This window comes from Silurus meridionalis, chromosome 9, assembly GCF_014805685.1.
Source record: "Silurus meridionalis isolate SWU-2019-XX chromosome 9, ASM1480568v1, whole genome shotgun sequence".
Classification (NCBI taxonomy): domain Eukaryota; kingdom Metazoa; phylum Chordata; class Actinopteri; order Siluriformes; family Siluridae; genus Silurus; species Silurus meridionalis.
This window is the reverse complement of record NC_060892.1, coordinates 13,356,543-13,379,150: the sequence shown is the minus strand read 5'-3', so window position 1 is coordinate 13,379,150 and position 22,608 is coordinate 13,356,543. Positions and strand designations below refer to the sequence as shown.

General features: G+C 39.3%; 1 protein-coding gene across 1 annotated transcript in view; it reads left to right on the top strand.

Annotated features, from left to right (window-relative positions):
- The window catches only part of myo9aa (myosin IXAa), a 93,084-nt gene that overhangs the window by 11,803 nt on the left and 58,673 nt on the right, over positions 1–22,608 (top strand). Inside the window, 1 exon segment of the mRNA XM_046857124.1 lies at positions 7,535–8,462. Within this exon segment, the coding sequence (XP_046713080.1) occupies positions 7,617–8,462 (846 nt within the window). The 5' untranslated portion in view covers positions 7,535–7,616.

Below are 22,608 nucleotides of genomic sequence, written 5' to 3'. Positions count from 1 at the left end.
GAAAAATATGCATCACTCATCACAGTTGGCGGACTAGCTCATTGAAAACCACAGATGAACAAGGATGTGGCCATGTTTTTCACTCTCACATTGTAGCACAAATGCAGAGGTTTAAAATGGCTTTTTAGACTTTCCACCACTGTGGTCTTCAGAGGAAAATTGATTTGGTTCCCCAATAGAAATGTGGCTTTTGGTGAAGAGATTCTCATAAGGTTTCGGTGGTGAAAGTGTGCTTTATCTGTGCATCATTCTGTATCTCCTACATGTCCAAAAGAAACCAAGTGTAGCTGGACTTATTGGGGTGTGTGTGTGTGTGTGTGTGTGTGTGTGTGTGTGTGTGTGTGTGTGTGTGTGTGTGTGTGTGTGTGTGTGTGTGTGTGTGTGTGTGTGTGTGTGTGTGTGTGTGTGTGTGTGTGTGTGTGTATATACCCATGCACACCAGCAGCCTTTCCTCTGTAATAAGAGATTTAGCAGTTATGAGTTCAAAAAGAAATATTGGAACATCTTTGTCCCACCGTCTAATTCTCCATAAGTGCTTTACTTATTTTTAGATGATTTATTTAATACTAACAGCTCGTTTATTTTCATTATTTGCTTTACTTGCTTTCGCTTTCTACGTCAGACTGATTGTGTAAAGACACAGATCACGAGTCTCCTGGAAATTAGGTTTTGTTTTCAATTTTTTTCGGTACAGAAATTAGTTCTTTATTAACAGTCCCTCGCCTGTGAGGCTTTCCGAAATCCTATCCCATCTGTAATCACTAGCACATACACATTCGCACCATGTTGGTCAGTTTATGGGATTCATGTGTTTTAATTGCCTGTTGGGCAGATGCTCTGAGCTCAACATGATGGCACTGGTGTTATCTGCGATTCTGAATTTCCCAGAATTAGTTAAATGCAGACTAGCATTAGCATATCACAAGATTAAGACTGTTTGCAATATATATGCTGGAGTACATGAATTTAGAAAAAACTACTGCTTTTTCAAGAAATGACTAATAGAATTTCCCAAAACAAATGTACAACTCTATAAATATTATTCATTTGAAAATGACAAGTGATTTTATACATTTCTAATCCATAAACCCATAATACAAAGGTATTATTTAAGTTTGTTACCTTTGGTTGTTTTCCCTTCTTTTTTTCTTGCTTGTAATTCTTGTACATCCTGCATCACCACAGTTATTACTGTACACTGCCCACAGTGTGGTCGAGCATTGAGCCCTTTTTCCTGTTTGTTTGCGTTTTCACGTCACGCTCGGCTCTTGCTTTAAAATCAAATCAAGGCTATGTGTGTGTGAGCTAGCATTGATCCTATTGGTGGTGGCTGAATACCTACACCTCATGCACTGAATGGGCCCTGAGAAGAGATGGCCTCTTAATGAATTAAATTGTCACACAATTTTATTTACACACATTCACTAATGAGCTTTCAAGCTTTGTGCATGACCGCAGAACGACATTCTTTAAGCATGTGGCAAAGACGACGCCCGTTCCTGGTTGAACAAAGATGCCGAAACGGAATTAACCGGTACAGCATTAGTCACAATGAATTTAAACTTAAATAAGTGTATCATGTATAATACAAGTGCAAGGTCAAATTTGGTTTGTTTATTTATTTTAATTTATTTATTAATGTAAGATTAACAAAAAGGAGGGGAAATTAAACAATTAGTACCTTATACATTTGTATCACAATCATTGTTGAAAATGATTTTAACTAATAATCAGTTGCATGTTGTTTTTATTTTTCTCACAAATTTGTTAACATCTTTAGACAAGAAGGAAAATGGCAATATGTTCAGTGTCATACTATCTCTCTCTTAAAATGTCAACTATTTTGTCTTTTTTTTTTTTTTTTCTTTCATCCATGTACAGATATCTAAGCTCAAGTTATCGAATAAGGTTCCTATCTTTCACAGTCATGGAGAATTTACACGCTCTGTGGTGACTTGCACAATGGACAGAGCACGCATCCATTTTCAGAGAAATTGCTCAGATACAATAATTGCCGCCGCTTGTACATACATCTTCCTGCCCGAGCTGCGGACTGTTAAGCAGATGAAGTTTTTGTGTTAATGTTTCAAGCTGACCCAGAAGAAGTGAGTCCTTTTATGATTTTGCATGTCTTCGATTTAACAGTTCTTCTTGAACATAATTTCTGCATATGCTTGGAAAGGAAATACCAGGATCTGTTTGCTATTGACAGCAAATAACCAAATACTCGTGTATGCTGATTGACTGAAAGCAAAAGCTCAGATCCGCTATTGCTCATTTACAAGTTACCAAGTAGGAATTCTGAATTAAGGGGTTGTTGTCTTTTTGGGTTTTCTAGTCAGAGGTTTGAAATTACATCATTTATGTCTATTACTGTTACATTGTTACATAGTAAGTGACACCATGTTGTTAAACTATTTTTAACACCACCAAAGCCACAGGCAGCAGTTACTTTTGTGCATCAAGACCATAAATCATTAGTGACTATTGTTACAGAGCACAATCCACAATGGGATGTGTTTCCTGACCTGTTTCACTCCTTTCTCCTGAAATCGCTGTCTGCGTGTCCGTGTGAGTGAGCAGCTGTTGGGTCTGGTCTGCGCTGGAATTAGATGACCCTTGACAACGTGGGCATGTTGGAGCCTGGGCTGGTATTTTCTCCCGGCACTCTTGTACCCCTCCATCTCTGAAATCAATCAGAGGCCCAACTGCCAAAGAGCTCATTATTCGTGTAATTATCTGCTCCCACGGGCCTGCTTTATCTCCGAGCCAGGCTGGGCCTCCGCGTCGCTGCTCTCCCAGACCCCGAGTCTCATTCTCTCAAAAGCTTCACATTTTTATTTGTGCAGTTTTGACTACACTGAATATCGTTCATTTAAGGACTTCCAACGAGCCAAGACATTATAACCACCTGCCCGATGGTCCTCTGTATGGGATACAAATGTATACAAATGTAGCACTTTATAAATTATTACTAATACAAAAATTATATCGCTGATTTCAAAAAGTTGTTTAAAGGCTATCTTAAACACCACGCTTATGTAATTTTCAGATGGAATTAGCGAGGATCCCGGAGTCATTTTGGGTCAATGGTGTGCTTTAAAGCTATATTTCAAGCTATTACAGTAAAACCCTATTGTACGAGCAACTAATAGTACGAGTAAACGAAGATACGAGCGACCTGACTCGCTAAATTTTACCCTATTTTGCAAACAAATTTCGGGGCCTGAGCAAACCCACGTTACCGGTTCCTCACTTTCAGCTGAGGGTAGCATCAGTTACTTAGTTCATTTCGGGTCGCTCAGTCGCTCTCCTGGTTCAGTGCAGCAAAAACTTTATTGCTTTTTTTGTGTTATATTTTTTTTCCATTAGAATTCTTGCAATATTTCTCAAGAAAATTAGTGATGGTGCTGTGAAAACAAAATTACCATTGAAACCAAGAAGGAAATAGTGGAAAAGTATGAAAGTGATGTGCGTCTCTCACACTCAATCAACCACTACGACATGGGGTTAGGGTTAAATGATGTTTACCGTACGGTAATTTGCGGTGTTTTTGTTTGTTAAAATGGGCTACCATCGAATGAGGTCTTTGAACAGAATAAATCGCTTTTACATTCATTCTTATGGGGAATATTCGTTCGAACTTACGAGCAAACGGACCTATGAGCAATTTTCACAAATGAATTATGCTTGTCCAACAGGGTTTTACTGTATTCAAATGAACAAGTAATTGGCGTTCTAGCGTGGCAACATTTGAACATGCAAGATAAAGTGCATAGCCATCATACTTCATGTTTACAGAAAAAAATCCTGAATCCTTAATATGCTCTATATTACTGTATATACAAACATTAACACTCCCGACTGACATTTTTTTACACGATAATACATTAACTTCTGAAAGAGTACACTGGGTGTGAATGGCAGTTAGAATCTTAACAATGACCCTGTTTCTGAGCTTGACTCACAGTTTTACACCCTGGCTGCTGCAAATGAGATGTAGCCTTTGTGTTTGAATGGCCCTCTGTCTCTCATTGTGCAGTAAATGATTCTGTATCAGCAGTCCAGGATGAGGCTGCTGGGAGTTTGATGCTGGGTCCAGTGCACTCAATATTTTATCAGCATCTCAAGATGCACCACTGGCACTATGACATCATCACTCCACTTCTGTCTCCTTAAAGGATGCACTGCTAATGGGGTTTTTGTCCTACTGCCAGATAACAGTAACTCTGTAATTATAGTGCTGCAGATAAACGCTCATGTCCAGGGTGTGTGTGTGTGTGTGTGTGTGTGTGTGTGTGTGTGTGTGTGTGTGTGTGTGTGTGTGTGTGTGTGTGTGTGTGTGTGTGTGTGTGTGTGTGTGTGTGTTGATTTCAGATTCTCAGAACTTTAAGTGTTGTGTTTTAATGAATTAGCTTTGTGTTTTTCTGGTCTTGCCTCGGGGAGCAGGCGGAAAAGAATCTCCATAGCAATTGCATTCGGGTGGCGTTTCTGTAAGTTACATTTTTTAGCTCGGACCTGCCTGAAGGGGTTTTGATCACTTTGAAGGGATTAGGTGCCTGCTTGAATGTGTTTTGTATTATTTTTGTATTATTTTTTTTTTTTACTTGGCCGGTGATTTGGCAAAAAAACCTTCAGACAGGCATTAATCAGTGATTTTGATTATCTATGGTAAATATTTCAGTCATGTTATGCAGCCTTTACTTGTGTATGAAGCGAAAAGCCTTTTCTTCGATTGTTTTATAGTGGTATGAGTGGTAGCATACTTTAGAGATAATGACAATAGCATGACAAAATCCATTATTTTTAACCCAGTCACATGATATGATGGAGTTGCTAGGAGTTAGTGTTTTTTCTTTCTTTTTTTTTCTTTTTTTTTTTTTTAAACCATTCTACTTGCACATACCGCCTTCTAAATCTTGTTCTAACGCTTTAAGCAGAACTTTGACTATCTGCTCTGCTTGGGCGTGGCCAAGTCCTCTGAGAGTTCACTTCTAATACTATATTCAGTGTTTCAAGTTGTATCAGCTTGTAGTCACTAATGTAATAAAAGCATGCAGCGTGGTATCAGACTTTAGTTGGCCTCTGATCAGTTAGTGTTATTTAATGTCATTTCCTGTTATTGATTTTAGTTTGCTTTCAGGGCTGCTCTTTTCCTTGCTAATGACTTAATAGCATGAAAGATGCCCTCCATTGATGCAGTTTAATATGTTAGGATTTAAATGTGATTTATATCTTGTAAATAAGTTTGTTTACTGTGAGAGCACCTCCTTTAATGTTATACCACAGCTATCTGTCAACTATTACTTTTTTTATTAATTATAGGCAGACACTTGTACTTCTTAACCATTTATAGTCCCTGGAACGTTGGTTCTGTATAGCATACATTATAATCAGGTGTTCCCTTATAGCCCCTTTCTCTTCTTAATAGTAAGAAGAGCCTCTTTTACAAAAAATAAAGACTTGATTAAATGATTACTGTAATTTCTGAACCATTAAGCGCACCCAAATATAAGCCGCACCCACTGAATTGTACAAAGATATATTTATTTTAAACGTAAATACGCCGCACCTGTCTATAAGCCGCATGTCTACATTGAAACTAATGAACTTTACACAGGCTTTAAACGAAAGACAGTGTCTGTTACACGGCTTGCATCTAAACAGTAGCCTACCAAGAAAGTCATTGTTCACGGTCTTCCTCCTTCCTTTCACAACTATTTATCTCTCTCGTTTATCTTTTGGCATCGTCGTGCGTTTAAAAATGACTATCGGTGAAGCTTTTCTCCCGATGCCGTGCAGCTCAGAACACAGGTGAAGTGCGGTGTTATTATTATTTTTTATTTATTTTTTTTTCCATGCCCGGTTGTTTTCAGGGTGACGAATGTTTTGCATTTCCAGTTGACAGTCCGAGTGAGCGGCAGGTCAAGCGTCAAACCCGTTCGGCAATTTTATTGGTCTAATGTTATGGGGCTCAGTTTTTTTGGCTTGAAGTTTGTGAAACTGGGAAAATGTTTTTCCCAGGCTTATAGTCCGGAAGATACGGTATGCATTTTTGTTTGTTAATTTTTTAAAATAAAATTACACATTTCCAATGTTAAAAACAGCATTGCTTACCTTGGATTATGTGGATCGTCAGCCCGTCTGATTCCCTGTGAATGCGCTGTTATTATTGAAATTATTAACTTTAGGTTTTGCAGGTGTCCTCTGTGATGTTGCACACTATTTTCATTCGGTTCTCCATTCATGCTGATTTGTGTAAATGACCCATTTCTTTAATTTTTTTTCACATCAACTCTTTAACCAGGTGAATGCTGAAATGTAAAATGTCAATAATGAGGCCACCCTGTCTCTGGAATAACTTTGAAGTCATGTAAGCACACGTATACACAATCACACATTCGCATTCTCTCTCTCTCTCTCTCTCTCTCTCTCTGAGCTGAGCTGAGCTGAGCTGAGCTGAGCTGAGCTGAGCTGAGCTGATCTGTGCTGTGCTGTGCTGTGCTGTGTACACCTGACCCCTTTGGCTCAACTCCCGTTTCAGCTGCAGCACTATAGTTCCTGTGATGAGAGACAGGCGACAACACACACACAGCCACGCTGACCTCACGAGAGTAAATAAACGGAGCGCGGCGCTCCATTACAGCTGTGTTCGCGTCGCACGGCCAATTTATTTTTCCCCATTGAGCTCTTGTTTGAAAAGGAGCTTATCTCCATGTTTACAGGCGCATATTTCAAAATGACAAGATAGAATATCAGTTTCTGTGATTCTTTCCTTGGGTTTATTGTTTCACTAAACCAAATAAATACATTTCTTTGTGGATCATTACGGGTTTAGGAGTTGCTGTTGTCATTGTAGACACTGTTTCAGTTTGTAATGAACAGTAACCCGTAGAGCCGGTTCAGTCTTTATTAAGAGCCATGGCTGTGAATTAGTTTATTGTGTGTATGTGTTAAAGAAGAAGGCAGCTGCTTATCTTGGCAGCCAGCAGATTCACTGTGTTATGTACGAGCAGATAGTAAGCCAGTGTGCGCTTAAAGCCAGAATCTGCTCATTGTGTGTACGTCTGTGTGTTACAAGCATATTTTAATCTCCTTTCCATAGTCTGCCCAGTTGAAATTATTACTTTATCAATTCTGTTACGAATTAAACCCAAAGTAGTTAACAGTTGAATGATTAACCAAAGCAGCATAGTTGGGAAGGTGAAACTCTACCTTTAGGACACCTAGCTCCTGTAAATTCATTAACTGATTATCTGATTGTTCAGAAATGTTTCCATTTTACATTTTAATTGTTTAAAACAGTCAAGGCTTCTACAATTCTTATTAGCTTTTAAGGCTACAGACACAAAGGAAAGAAAAACACATGGGCTAGTGGATGAAACTGTGGGTCTGGTAATAGCATAACCAAGATACAAGATATCATTGCAGCATACTACTGTGTGTGCTTTCAAATTTTATTCCAGTTCTGCTGTTTCACAATAAACTTTTATAAATCATAGTAATAATTCTTTTTCTTTTTTCCCCCTTTTAGCAGCTGTGATGTCTTGAAGCGTTCTCTGTGCCTTTTCTGAAGAACCCACACGCTGAGAGCTGATGGGCCGCACGGCTCCAACATGAGCATTCGCGATGTTGGCGGGCGGCGCCGCTGCTTCGAGGATGCGGAGCTCACGCTGCGTGTCTACCCCGGTGCAATCGCCGTGGGTACCATTTACTGCCCCATCTTGGCCCGCAAGAGAACGACGGCTGCCGAGGTTATCGAGCAGGTGATTGCTCGGTTGCGGCTGGACCGCACCAAATGCTACGTGCTGGCCGAGGTGAAGGAGTTTGGTGGCGAGGAATGGATCCTGAACCCGAGCGACTGCCCGGCTCAGCGCATGATGCTGTGGCCTCGCGCTGCGCTAGAGAACCGCTCCGGAAGCGAGGACTACCGGTTCTTGCTGCGTGAGAAGAATGTGGACGGTTCCATCCACTACGGCAACGTGGCCATGTGGCTTCAGTTGACTGAGGAACGTCGGCGCATGGTGGAGCGAGGACTGCTGCCCCCGCCTCAGCTCCAGGACCACGATGATCTATGCAAGCTTCCTGACCTGAGTGAGAAGACGCTGCTGGAGAACCTGCGCACTCGCTTCAAGCAGGAGAAGATCTACACGTACGTGGGGAGCATCCTTGTTGCCATCAACCCCTTCAAGTTCCTGCCCGTCTACAACCCCAAATACGTCAAGATGTACGACAACCACCAGCTGGGTAACCTGGAGCCGCACATCTATGCCGTGGCTGATGTGGCCTACCATGCCATGCTGAAACGGAAGCGTAACCAGTGCATCGTCATTTCTGGAGAGAGTGGCTCAGGGAAGACGCAGAGCACCAATTTCCTCATCCATCATCTCACTGCTCTAAGTCAAAAGGGCTTCGCCAGCGGGGTGGAGCAGATCATTCTCGGAGCTGGGCCAGTGTTGGAGGTAAGAGCAAGTGTATTCTAGTATCTCGCAATTAAGCATTTAATCTTGCTGGTACGTGTAAACGCAGTACATTATTCTTGCTTGGTATGTATCCTGAATTAAAATGAGCATAGGATAGCAGTGATTTCATCTTTTTTGCATTCGATTTTACCTTGATTTAAAATCCAGCATCAACTAATTACATAAAATAAATATAGTAAATAATGATTCATATAGTTTACTTTTTCTATGTTTAACAAAAACAGCTAATAATTTTTCCCAGCCTTATCTGGTGGCAGCAAACTGACTTTCTGAGAGGAACATTGTTAACTAATGTCACCGCGCCATTTAAAAGCAGAAGCGTACACTGTAAATCCTAAGTGTGTTGCAGTGTTTGAGTTCCTACAGTGATTAACCTGCTTTGTCAGAAAGCTAATGTTTAATTTCTGAGGTTAATCACCAACTCCCCTGCACTGTCAAGTGCTTTTCAAGTGCAGAGACCCGGCTTTAATTGTTTGCACAAAGTGATTGCATATCTCTGCTTCACCGGTTAATGCGGCATGTGGAGGGGTGTAGCACAGAGGCTGCAGTTTCACAGGTAGCATTCATTCTTTTCCCTCAAACAGCAGGAGATAGATTAGTCACCCCACCCTGCCAAAGTCTACAGCACATGTCGATTAGCTCATACTAGAGCACTAACTATCAAAGACCTGTCAAAAACCAGCCAATCTCAGGTGTGCACTTTTAATCTGGCCTAAACAAGGACTGGTTTCTAGGCTTCTCTAAAGAGCTATTTGTTTTTGGACAGCTGACCAAAATGTCCTTGTTTGATATTATATATTACTTTTCACATTATATTTGATCTATTCTTCTGGGAAGGCTTTCTATTAGTGTGGATGTAGGGATTAGTTGATCATTCAGCTACAAGAGCATTAGTGAGATCAGGCACTGCTGTAGGGTGAAGAGGTCAGGGGTTCAATTCAGAGTTACCAAAGGTGTTCAGTGGAGTTGAGGGTCAGGGCTTTGTTCTGGACACATTTAGAGTTTGTCAACTTCATCCCGCTTGTCTTTTTGGAGATTTGTATACAGGAACATTGTCATGCTGGAACATGTTTAGGGCTCAGCTTTATTGTTTATGCTAAGACATTCTATATACTCGTGTGCGTCCTATTTTGTGGCCCAAATATTCTGCTCCCCTGACAATCACAATTGTATGCGGTTCTCCCCCAGACTAGTGCCTGAACGGTGACTATTTTTCCTGTAATTTTAAGGAAGACCATTTGTTCAGCTGCAATACTTCCCCGAGTTTGCATTGTTTGTTTTTTGTTTGTTTGTAATAAATCATAAACATCTGAAATCACCTGTTCAGAGGTGATGGTCATCCCACTGCCGAGTAGCCACGTTCTCGAACACGTCTCTGTTTATATGTTTGAAGGTGGAGCAGTATTGTACTTTTTTTGGAGTTGCACAAAAGGTAAAGCCTTTAATTCAAGCACTTTGTCGTATCCGGACAACCCTGCTATTAAAGGAACAGACAACAGCAAACAGAAAAAGCAAATATCTTGTTTGACCACGTGCACGTGTGTGTGTGTGTGTGTGTGTGTGTGTGTGTGTGTGTGTGTGTGTGCGTGTGCCCAACCCTGAAGTTCTGTCAGTTTCTTTAATACTGTTTTTGTTCCTTTCTTTCTCTCTTTTTTTTTAAAACCAAAGTCTTTCCTGGACCTGTGCCTGCTCAGTAGCTTTGATAATTCCAACTTCTATGAATTTATACAGTGACTCACTGTTATGAATAATAGGCCCTGAATCGAGGTCTTAATCTATTACCTGGAGTTTTTGTGAGTTGCGTGCTCGCAGCACGGTTATGCAGAGGAGAGTTAAGCTTTTCATAATGTTTACTCACAGCCATGTTGTTCCAAATTAAAAAGTGTATAAGCAGTGCAATCTTAATATATTTCTCAAAGATTGTTGGTTTGTTTTGATTGTATGATGGCAAACATTTTGACTGATTATTTCAGCTAAACTTCCCCATTTTTTTGTCACTTGGATAATAAGGATTACGAATGAAATGCACCTTTAGCAAAAGAGTTAATGCTAGATTGTTCGATCCTGGGACGTTACATGGCTTGGCACCACGGTTCACCATAAAGTCTTAACACTGCCTGTTTTTATTTTTTTATTTTTTTTTAATGCACTAGTTGGATTATTGTGAATTCCTGCCACTGCTGGGTAGGGCAGTATGGGTTGGAAGATTTGCTGACCATGGAAAGAAGGTCTGCTTGGAATCAATTAATGCCAAAATATTTGAGTATCATCTGACCTAGGGAGTGGACATGAAACTTGAATCACTGCATGCTGTAGTGTTCACATTGCAGACTCATTAGATGAGCATTTATCTGGTCAGAAGCGTCCATGGTCTCCTTATACATGCTGAATTCCTTGTGTTCTTGGTGTGGTTCCAGGCAGATATTTTACAGGCATTTTTTTGTTTTTCTTTAAAAAGACCACACAACATACACACAGAACTGTGTATAGAGAACACAGGAGAAGCTAGTGAGCATCACTGAACTGTTGACTAAAAAAAAAAGAAGCATAGAACAAGTTAAAAACTTACAAGAAACATTGTGACTCTCACATGATTTGGTGAATAGCTGGGTCACAAGCCTCTTTGTTTGTTAGTGTGGCTTTTCAAAATCGTATTAATAATAGGGCTAACTGTATAACCGCTCACGATTCTTCTGGGTAAGGCATGGATGCTTTTGTTTGCTACATTGGGTTGTTGTGAATTGTACAGTTCAGCTTACAGCAGTGTTACAAAGTAAATCCTGTTCTCTTTTCTTGGAACGTCTTATTTGACATGCTCTGAGACAAACCCAAGGGGACAGAGATTCAGTTCTAATGAAGGCTTAACAGGGGGACATATTTAGGGCTGATTTGTGTGGGTTTATTTATTTATTTTTTTTGACACATTCATTCTGCCGTTACTCTAATGTCAACAAGTGCTTTTGTTTTGCACACTGGTTTTTAACCTCACAAATTTTCTATGTTGTACCAGGTGAAGAGAAATGAATGAATCCCCTGAGACAGATGAAGCCAACCAAGTGTATCTATTGTAGATGCTCTTATTCAGAGTGACTTGGATTTATCTCCTTCATACACCTGAGCAGCTTTGGGGTTTAAGGGCCTTGCTCAGGGGCCCACGAGAGGCAGCTTGGTGAGGCTGGGATTTGAACTCAATCTTTGGATCCAAAGTCCAATGCCTGAAACAATAATCTCCCACCTCCATATATAATTGTAATACTATACACTATACATGTGGCCTGTTTCAAAAACAGAGTTACTGTGACACCTATGCCGTTGCTATAGACTCCATAACACACTTAATTATAAATCTGTGATTTGAGTTACAGCTAGACCATTGACCAATTAGAGTCAAGAATTTCATATCACTGTACCATAAAATACAGCAACAGCACTGTAAATAGGAAAGTTTTTTCATTTTTATTTCTTCAAAGTGACTATCCAGATGTGAGAACATTAACAGAAATGTTTTCAAATGACTACGACTTTAAGAAGTAAGAAGAACAGTAAGAAGAGCTATCGGATCTGCTGTCCCACATCTGATGTTTATTCAAGCAAAGACTCAACTGCTTTAATTGCGAGTTAACAGTCAGCTCATTTAGAGCTCATTTATTGTTTAACTGCTCCTGGTTTTATCGCTTCACTTCTTAATCTTGGATTTGCTTCGCTGTTGTGGGTTCGGTTGGATTCAGGTGCATCCAGTTTTATTTTTATTTAAGATAAGCCAAAGATTAGTATGAGTTTTTATTGCTGTTTTATGTGTATTGTAATGATAACACTGTAATTAGTGTTTATCAGAGCTGTTACAAACAGACGCTTTTCTCATTTTAAGACGAGATTCGCAGACTCTTCAGTTCATTTGCAAACCACTCTACTGTAAACAATTTCTTTATAAAGCTCTAAACGAGCAGTGCGTATTAAGAGTTCACGGTTCTGTCATCGTGTCTGAAAGCATTTCAAGTGTAAGTGATGACTCTCAATACAGAGAAGCAGGTAGCCACTACAGAACTCACCATATTGTCTTCTATAGTAATAACATATAGGGTTTGGCTTATTGGTGTTGTGGACTTATGGTAGAATGTTGAATAAATGATTGAATGACTGAGATATTGTTTTGAAAAGCATATAAAGTTTGCTCCAAATTCTTTCAATACGTGTTTGATCTCAAGTGCTCTGTTAGTTTCCTGGTTTTGTTTTTAAAGGATATTGCAATATATACAAGCACTAAACTCAGCCCTGGGCAGTGTTCTGCTCAATCAGATGTTTTTCTCATATTGTTTTGGTTTGGTATGTTAAAGTATCGACCAAAGGACAGCCTTATCACAGAAAATACAATTTGTGAATAACCAGTTTCATGAAGTCCTTACAAGAGCTAACACTAATGAAAAGCAGTAGCAGCTATGTTGTAAAGATCTATTCAGTTATTAATTGGTTCAATTTGACTCATCAGTTTTGATCAACATTACAGAGTCTGAACAGAGATTATATATATAGCTTCCTTCTTTTAAATTGTTTACATAAACAATAAAGCAAGGCTGGCTCATGTATAGAAATGAACTATTGACTAAGATTGCAAAATTACAGGAATTTTTAATTTAGCAATCCTTCAGTGTAATTAGCGGCGAAAATATTCGAATTAACAGGAATACATGGAAATAAACTGGGAATTTACAAAATTGCAGGTTAGCCAATAATAGGGAAATGAAATGTAACATTAGACTAATGAAATTTCCGAACGGAAACGAAAAAACGCACCTCACCTGTGTTCTGAGCTGCACGGCTTTGGGAGAAAAAACTTCCACCGGTGTTGATTTTTAAACGCACGACGATGACAAAAGATAAACTCCAGAGAGAAATAGTTGTGAAAGGAAGGAGAAAGACAGTGAACAATGACTTTTTTGGTAGGCTACTGTTTAGATACAAGCCGTTGTAGCGCGTTGAGTCTGGGTGAAGGGAGAGCTCGCTAACTCCGGTTGCAACAGAAATCATATAAGCACAGACAGGTTTCCAAAACTCGTGCTTTTTTATTTTTCTTGGCAACAGCATTACGGGTTAGTCAAAGAAACTTAGAAATGAACATTAAAAAATAATGACATAATCCTCATACACACACACAGTAATACCGGAAAAATGCAGTGGCATCCTATTCCCAAAATGCCGCTCTGCTCCTAAAGGAAGCGCAACATATTTCACCCGTGTAACGTGTCTTTCGTTAAAGCCTGTGTAAAGTACATTAGTGTAGAAATTACGGTAGTAAAAAAAAAGTCTTGCAGGATAATCTAATGGTTAAAACATGACCAAATATAATGTCCATATTTGTTTATACAAATTTCCTCCGATTTCTAATGAATTCCCATAAATTCCTGGTAAGATTCCAACTTGGAATATTTCCAAAATCCCACAGATTAGGTTACCATTGAAAGTTTCTGGAATTTTTTTAAAAACATTCCGCCTCTTTGCAACCCGACTACAGACATTTTCCCCTCACATAATGAATTGCTGTACAATAGCAAAAACTTTTGGTGTAATCAATATTTTTCACTGAATAAGTTCATCATATTAAAGGTGGAAAAGTTCTGATACGAGTATCTTTGTTTACATCATAATAACCTGCAGTTTATTATGAATGTAAAAAGATATTAGTCTGATTTTAAAACAGATGGGCAGATGGATGGATAAAGTTATTGTTGATAGCTAGAGAGATGTAAAGTGTGGACGGATTTATAATATGATGAGAGATTGAAATCAGTGTTAAAAAGACTGATTGATTGATTTGATGGAACATATCTCTAATCGAAAAATATACCAGTTAAACAAAATATATATGTGGAAGAAAATGTTACATCACAACTTCTTACTATTTTTTTTGCTGAATGTTGTGTGCAGTTTGATCGATACACTGACACTCAACCCCTTAGCCCCAACGTCCGTCCATCCCTGCCTCACTCTGGCATTTGAGTGTTTAAACTGCTCTGTAATACTGGGCCTGAAAGACGAGCAGCATCGCAGCTACACTAAGAATAAAGCTCTTGTATTTCTGGAATGTTCCCTGTGGCATAGTAAATGACTTATGAACCGTATACAACAAAAAGCTGAAAGGAAGGTGGTAATGCCGATGCAATCGCTGCTTAGGTTTGCGCCTCCCAGAGGAATCTCTGCTTCCTGTCTTGTGAGTTCTGGTAAATACTTCCTGTTGGTGAGCTGTGGTGTGTGATTTAAGCTTTTTGTATGTCATAGTCTATAGCGAATCAAGTTCTTATTGATTAACATTTGCTATGTGTGATGTTTTTCCGTGATGGACCCATTAACAGGGCATTACAGCTGATTGATTGGTTTTAATGTGGACTGATTGGATTTTGAGCACCTGTGGGATATGTTGGACAGGGCAGAACATAAAAAGACCACATGAATGAAGATCTTGTGGAAGAGCAGCATTTGTTACTATAGAACACTCTCTGAAATCCTCCGAAGAAAACTATCCCAAGGACCATTTTGTATTTGTTCTGGTAATTCATTGTATCCAACACTTTTTTTTTTTTTTGTAAACACGTGCTTATGATGTCACCTGTTTTTCCTGCATATGCAGTATGTGTGGATGTACACTATAAACACCTGGTCATAAGTATGGTATGTGCTTTTTGAGCATTGCATTCCACATTTAGTCCCAGTCAGCGTTCCAATTCATTCCAAAGGTGTTCATTAGGGTTGAGGTCAGAACTCTGTAGCAGGAGATCTTTCACTTAAACCCATGCAAAGCATATCTTCAAGGAGTTTGCTTTGTGCACTAGGGCATTTTAATGCTGGAGCAGGTTTGGGTCTTCTAGTTCAAGTGAAGGGGAAATTTCATTCTACTGCATCCAAAGACATCCTATACAATTGTGGGTCATCAGCTTTGTGATAACAGATGGGAATGAACCATATATGGCTGGGAAGTTCAGGTGTCCCAATACTTTTGTCCATAGTGTGAATGTGACTTAAGTATATGTGTGTCTATATGTATTTTTTGTGTGTATGTGCATTTATTTTTATATGCACAATATGTATATATAAAGATTTCATTCCTATACAGGGCGGTTCAACGTCCTTGCTTTTTTCATCTCTAGGTCAAAAGGGCAGTGGCTGAGTATCTATAGCACTCAGTGGGAGATTAGAAGGAGGGAAGGGAATACCTGCGTTTGTCTTTTAGTTACTGGGCTAATCAGATTAGCCTCTTTTTCGAAGCGCTCCAGGTGGGACATTTTGCATCGAAGTACCTCCTCCGATCTCCCTCATGCTGTTTAGACAGCTATTGCCTGGCATGTGTTTACCAAATGCGGCTCGCCATCCTTCCAAACACCTGTTATCGCACTTTCTTGTGCAAGTGTCGGTTAATAACTGTAGCCAAGTTCTCAGCAACACATACATTCCTTTCTACACTAATAACAGTAGTCGACTGTTTTGCATTGCCTGTTCTGGCAGCTTGTACAGTTTATGAAAAATGGAAGTGACTGATGTTTAGAAATATTTATGGTTTGGCCATAGATTAGCTTCTGCCCACCTCGTGGGAAAGCTGGTAAAACTGTAGCGTTGGAATATGCATGGGAAGCATTCCAGAGTAAACCAAGCTGCCCGCAAGATGAACAAGAGATAGCGTAGACGTCTGCGATCCTTCAGGAAGTGCCTAGTCTAAGAGATCTTGAAGGGTTTTGGTTGTAACAGGTTCAAGCCTTCATCATGATGCAGCACCTCGTTTCATTGTGACTTCTTAATGCACTATTAAGGAGGAATGAAGATAAGTTATAGCTGATAGTCAAGAAGCCTAGACAAGCCTCCTTATTTCAGCAGCTGTAGTGCACAAGCCTCAAGAGAATTATGCAGGTTGATAAACTGCACCAGATTTGGCAGCAGTGCCCAAATACTTTCCTTGTGAGCAAAAATATCTCCAATTTTGAAGTACTGAACTAGTTGGCAAGGATAAAGATGCAATAAACTGATGCAAGTGTGAGTTTTGGTTTATAAAAGACAGCTTGTGAGTTTCGAGTACTTTGGATATGATGTGATTTAAACAGTATAAATCACTGACTTGAATGATCCTCAAACCCCAATCTTGTGCACAATCTTATAGCGTACATGATGCACGTCTTTTATTCCTCCCATTACGCATATCGAGACATTAGAAAATAAAATAGAACTTGGAAAGAAAGTATTGAGATCATATTTGTGGTTAGTCAGTGGTGGATGAAGTACACAAACCATGTACTCGAGTAAGAGTAGAGATACAGTAGGTAAAATATGACTCTAGTAAAAGTGGTCCTTTTAAACTTTCACTTGAGTAAAAGTACAAAAGTATTTGCCTTTTAAGTATCTTATCATTTTTGCTTAATCAACTCAGTTTATGTGAAGACTCTTTATTTCTACTTTATTCCTTTAAAAATGATGCCAAACTGTATGTTTATTCTACAGTAGATGCCATCAAGCAGCAACCAAAACAAGTTAAACAGCTAGTACAGTAGCTATTAGCCAGTTTTCCAGACACCTGCAGGTGAATGTAGTTAAAACCCCCAGCAAAAATCAGAATTAGTATTTGGGAACTTTGGACAGTATCCTAAACTCTAAGTTCAGCAAGTGACGTCAAATCAAATGCTCGCAGCAACAAAATAAGTATTATAGAGGTGTCTATGTTGCTTTTCCACTTTGTAGCTCGAGCACACAAAGGTTCAATAATTACATAACTCTGAGTTCAACTTCCCACTTATGAGGCAAGTTGAACACACCATAATTTCTTTACTCCACCTTTCCAGTGTAAAATGCATACTGCTTCCTATTAGTCCCTTTTTGTTTTTTCAATATGATTCTGACCAAGGCCACTCTATACACTGATGCGCTTTTGTGTATCTGTGTGTAACTTCATCCCCTCGCCTTCGGCTACAGCAGGGTTCTCTCTGTCCTGATACAGAGCCTCTGTGGGAACACGGCTCCGATCAACATGCACTGATCTACAATAATAACAATCGATATTGCTGCACTGTTTCCTCAGCAAGACTCTTGGCCTTATAAATACACGCCGAGAAGCGCGGTTTATGTTTCAACAGGTCAGGACTCTCCCTCTTCTGTTATTTATTTATTTTTTTACCTTTTTTTATTTCAAAACCCCAAAGATTCATTCTTCAGGTCTCCAGACACCACTGAAAACACATGATTTTTTGGTTCTGACAGAAACCAGTTACATCTGTTGTAGGTTTGAAATGTGTTTAGTAGATTTAGTGCTTCTTTCCGAAGCACTAAAGCATGTTGACGACAATCAGACGTTATCAGGCATCTATTTTCTTGACTTGTCCTATCTACAGCAGCTCTGGTATGTGACTGTCTTCTTCAGGCAGAGCTTAGACTTGTTGTGTAGCATTCTCTACGTCTCAAAATATCACACTGTTAAAGTGTGTGGGGGGGTCAAAAGATTTAACCATTTTCATTCTCATTTTCACACACACAAATTTTGGATTTACAACCGAGAAAGGCATGTTATTCTGGATCATGCCTGGTTTGTGTGTTTCACTACACAGTCAGAAAGTCACTTACTGTAACCAAGCTTGAAAGATGACCAAGAGTCTCACTGTTTGAAAGTATTTCAAGAGTCTTTCCCTCAAATGTCCGGTCCTGGTTCTCTAAAGCAGCACTCGCTTTTCTACTGTCCTCTCCGGCGTTTCAGTTTCAGCCATGTCTTTTTTGGGATGCTTCACTCTGCACCAGCCTTTTCCTCCCACGTCTGGCCTTAAACTCACGCACGCGCACACACACACGCGCACACACCTTTTCTGCCTTACTGCCTTCCTGTGATGAACGGGACGGAGACGCGGTTTGTTCACACAATGTTTTCAGGATTACTGAAGCTGTTTGTTTTTATCAACACACAAATAGATTAGCAAAGAGAAAATGCATGGCACACATGCCCAAAAAAAGAAAACACCAATGTTTTGTGTTACTTTTGCTTCTGTCTTTCTGTGTCTGTGTGCATGTTTGTCTGTACAGGGAAGAAAACAAACTGTGTGTGTGTGTGTGTGTGTGTGTGTGTGTGTGTGTGTGTGTGTGTGTGTGTGTGTGTGTGTGTGTTTTTGGCTTATGTTTTCAATAGCACGACTCATTTAGTGAAGCTCTGCTGACTAAAGGCTGAGCAAAAACCAGCATGCAAGAAAAATGCAAGCCATTACACCCACACTTGCAAAACACACTCGCAGCATACACACAGGATGGGAGTAGTATGAGGTTTCTTTCCTCCGTTTCCACAGAATCTCCTGAGTGAATCCAGGCTGCTGTTACGTTATATGTAATCAAGCCTGGCTAAAAGAAACGCATTTAAAATCACATGGTGTGTTTATTGATTTTTTGTCATATCTAGTTAAAAAATATTTTCTAAACTTTTTTCAGTAGTTTTTTTTCCTGCTTAATTTAGACCCAAAAAGCAAACGTCCCAATAAGCAGCCAGTGTGTTGCATCATAAGGTGCAATTTCTCTTGATCCTTTTATATTTCAGTACTTCTGAAATATGACATTCTGAAATATGACAACAAATGACATTGTTCTGTATTAGGTGCCATCTGCCCTTTTACTGTAAATGTGTGTGTTAAGTGCGAACACACAGCCCACCATAAACCTGCAATGTCTTACAGGTTCAATGAGTTTAGCCTTGCCGTGGCCCTCAGCCAAGCATGCTCTAGGACAACTTTCTCTAACACACACACACACTCCCGTGCGCTCGCGCTCGCGCTCTCTCTCTCTCTCTCTCTCTCTCTCTCTCTCTCTCTCACACACCCAAACATAAACACCTGGAGGCTGAATACCCCAGTCTCAAGCCTCTCTCCCACCGAATGAGAACTGGAAAAGGATCTGCAGTCCTCCAGGGAACGCTGATGTATTTTTATGCCGATCATAACAAATCTGATACACCAATTTGCAACTCCCACCAATTTATTCTGGCATGGATCAGTGTTTTGTCACCATATATGTTGCGCAGCTTTGTAATAAGCATAATGGATGGTGTGCGATGGAGGGCAACCATGACCAAGTGCCAGATTCCCTGCTTTAGTCAAGACTTGCCTTTAAAAATAAAGAGTTGTTGAAATGTACACAGCGATGATGCTCAGGAAAATGTTCTTAGAGGTTCATCACTGTATCTCCTAGTTATGGTCATGGTGGATCTGGAGTCTATCCCAGAAACACTTAGATTTAATATTGACGTTTGACCTGCTGATGTTTCACTCAGCGAGATGTGTTAGTTTTGTAGTACTAAAGAATGAGAGATTTCAATGCAACACTAGAGATACTGTGGTCTGTCTGTTATACTGTCCTTTGGTAATATGGTGACAATAATTTTGAATACTTTGTATGTATGGTGTGTTGTCAAAAGCTGATGAACTTTTATCCAATATGTGCAGAAATGTTGACCTGATGCGAACAATTTATCCCAAAAATAATAGAGCACTGAACTGGAAAAAAAAAAATCCAAGTTTGAACATGTGTCTAAATACACAGAACGCACACACTTGGATCAGTGAGGAAATTTAAACAGACAATTATTTGTCTTCCATTTGGCCTGTGTGTGATTACTTTGATTATTTTACTTTCCTCCCAGTTATTTTGATATTGCACATAGCCTAGAGAAATAGCTCCAGAACCAAATAGAAGATTTTCCTCTCTGATGTCTTATTTCACATTTTGTACTTCACAGTGATCTTTACCATACTGAGTGGAATGAAAATGAATAATAGTAATAATCTAAGATTTTTAGATTTTCTAAATCTACATTTTGTACATTTTCATGCCACACTTATGTATTGTTAATATCTTGGGCAATTATTTGCGATAATCTCAGTGAAATAATAATATTTAGTTACATGTGCAATAACTATTATTCCAGTCTGAAAATGTTTTTCTCTGCTGCTACACAATTAATTTCACTTAATATATACCTTAATATGCATATTTATTTGTATTTTCTTATTGATTTTTTACTTTGATCTTAACTTTGATTGTTTACTTTAAGCAACTGCAACCAAACAATTTCCCTGTTAGATAAAAAAAAAAAAAAAAAAAAAATCTGAATAAAAAATTATCCCGTGGCTGCTCTAAGCATGAAAAAGCAATGACTCGGGGATGCCTCATAGAGATTCTCTCCAGCACCGGTGCCGTGTCCACGTTCCACACCGCTTTTATCCGAAGTAGAGCTGCAACGGCTGTCGTATTGCACAATGCTCTTTTTGTGCATGTGTGTGTGTGTCTGTTGGTCAGGTTGGCATGTATGAAAGCGTGTGGAGGGTCTCATTAGCTGAGAGACTCGTGAATCATCTGAATGGACTTCATTCTTCTCTGCTCTTTACAAATCAGCACAGAGAAAGTGCTAGATCACTATTCAGCTATGTCCTCCACTCCCACTTCCTGCTGCATGTGTTGGTCACATCTGTGTGTATAAGTCTTTTTCGATATTCTTGACATAATGTCCAACAGCTGTCCCACAGCTGTAAATTGTAACTGTGCAGGACAAGTGTGGTTGATGCACATTACTATGGGTGGACTGGAAATTTATGGTCTGGACAGACCTTCCAAGTTCACACAATTTGCTTACAACTTCTGCATTTAAACACTGGGGTTTAATCACTGAATTATGCCATTTTGTTTAAATGCCATATGAAGATTTAACTAAACTAAAACTAATGGTTTCAAACTAATGGTCGCAAAGAGGTCAGTGCTGATAGCTGAGTTTCCGATCGAATCTGCAAACAGGTCAAATCAATCAGCTTTGGTTGTGTGAAAATCCTGTATATCATGTACAAGTGATTTTAAATTGAAAGATGACGTTTACAGAAAGAGAAGCATGCCAAAACACCAGTTTAGTGGAGAACTTTAAGGTTCATGTCTTCATTTTCAGAATCTATCTGAATTTGTTAAATAACTAGAGAAACTGTAGTGGCTTTTTCTGTCCAGATTGCACATTTGATCTGTGGCAATGGGTCATATTGCAAAACTATATAGCAGACGAATGTCTGACTTACATCCTTTCCGTGCTTTAAGGGGCTCAGGGCCAAATTATGATCCACATGAACATAAGGTTGAGTTAAGATCGAGGGCCAAGGCTTAACTTCAGTGTGTTGGCTTCATATTTTCATCTTGGTTGAGACCAAGACCATACTTTAGAGTGATATTAGACCCTAAACAAGACAAAGTCTTGTTCTTATTTATGGTGTTTTTTGTTTTAAATCCCCATGCATACATCATTGCTCTTTGACATTATTTGTGTCGAATGCATCTTGATATTTTTGTTCTGGATTCTCATCTGTGAACTTGTCTACATGAATCGACTTGAATTTACCAGGTAGTTTTCTGTGTTGTCAATTATGTTTGTGAAACAAGCATGTATTATTTCATTAGTTTAGAGCATAGAAATAGCAAAACTGTTTCATTTTAAAACAAGTAATTGCATAGATTTAGATGTTTGGCTTGAGCAGTCCATTCCTTTAAGTGGGCTTTGATAAACTCCTCTTCCTCTTCTCTGTAACTCTCTCCAGAGAAAAAAGAAGCCCCTAAGTTTGTTCCAGTTACAGTGCCTTGAGGAACACTACGCCATTGTGTGCTGTGGAATGCACTTGCAACTTTGGGCCCAAAAAAAAAAAAAAAACTGAGCCTTTGCATGATGATTCAATCATTATTTATTATTCTCTCATTCTTCATATTGTCAAGTTTCATCTGCTTTGTCAAACTTTATATAGGATTAGCATAGAGAGTAAAAAGTCTGCTTCTCTAATCACTCTCGTCTTATTCATTTAACACTCATAATTACTTTACATAACAAGAGTCAAGAGTTCACGCCCGCTTCAAAGACTTTTGTTTTGTTCACTGTCACATGGTTCAGTTGAAACTGTAACCAGAGCCTGCAAACAAATCATTGTATAGTGAGAACTGGAAACACCTTCAGTGAGACTAAACCGCTGCCACTAGAGAGCATTTTGAATGAGATACGCCACTGGGACTGGAAATGTTGCCTATACTGTGAATATGATTTGTATCTGCTCCTCACCAGTAGTGCTATGGGGAAAAATATAACCCTCATAGATAAATGTTA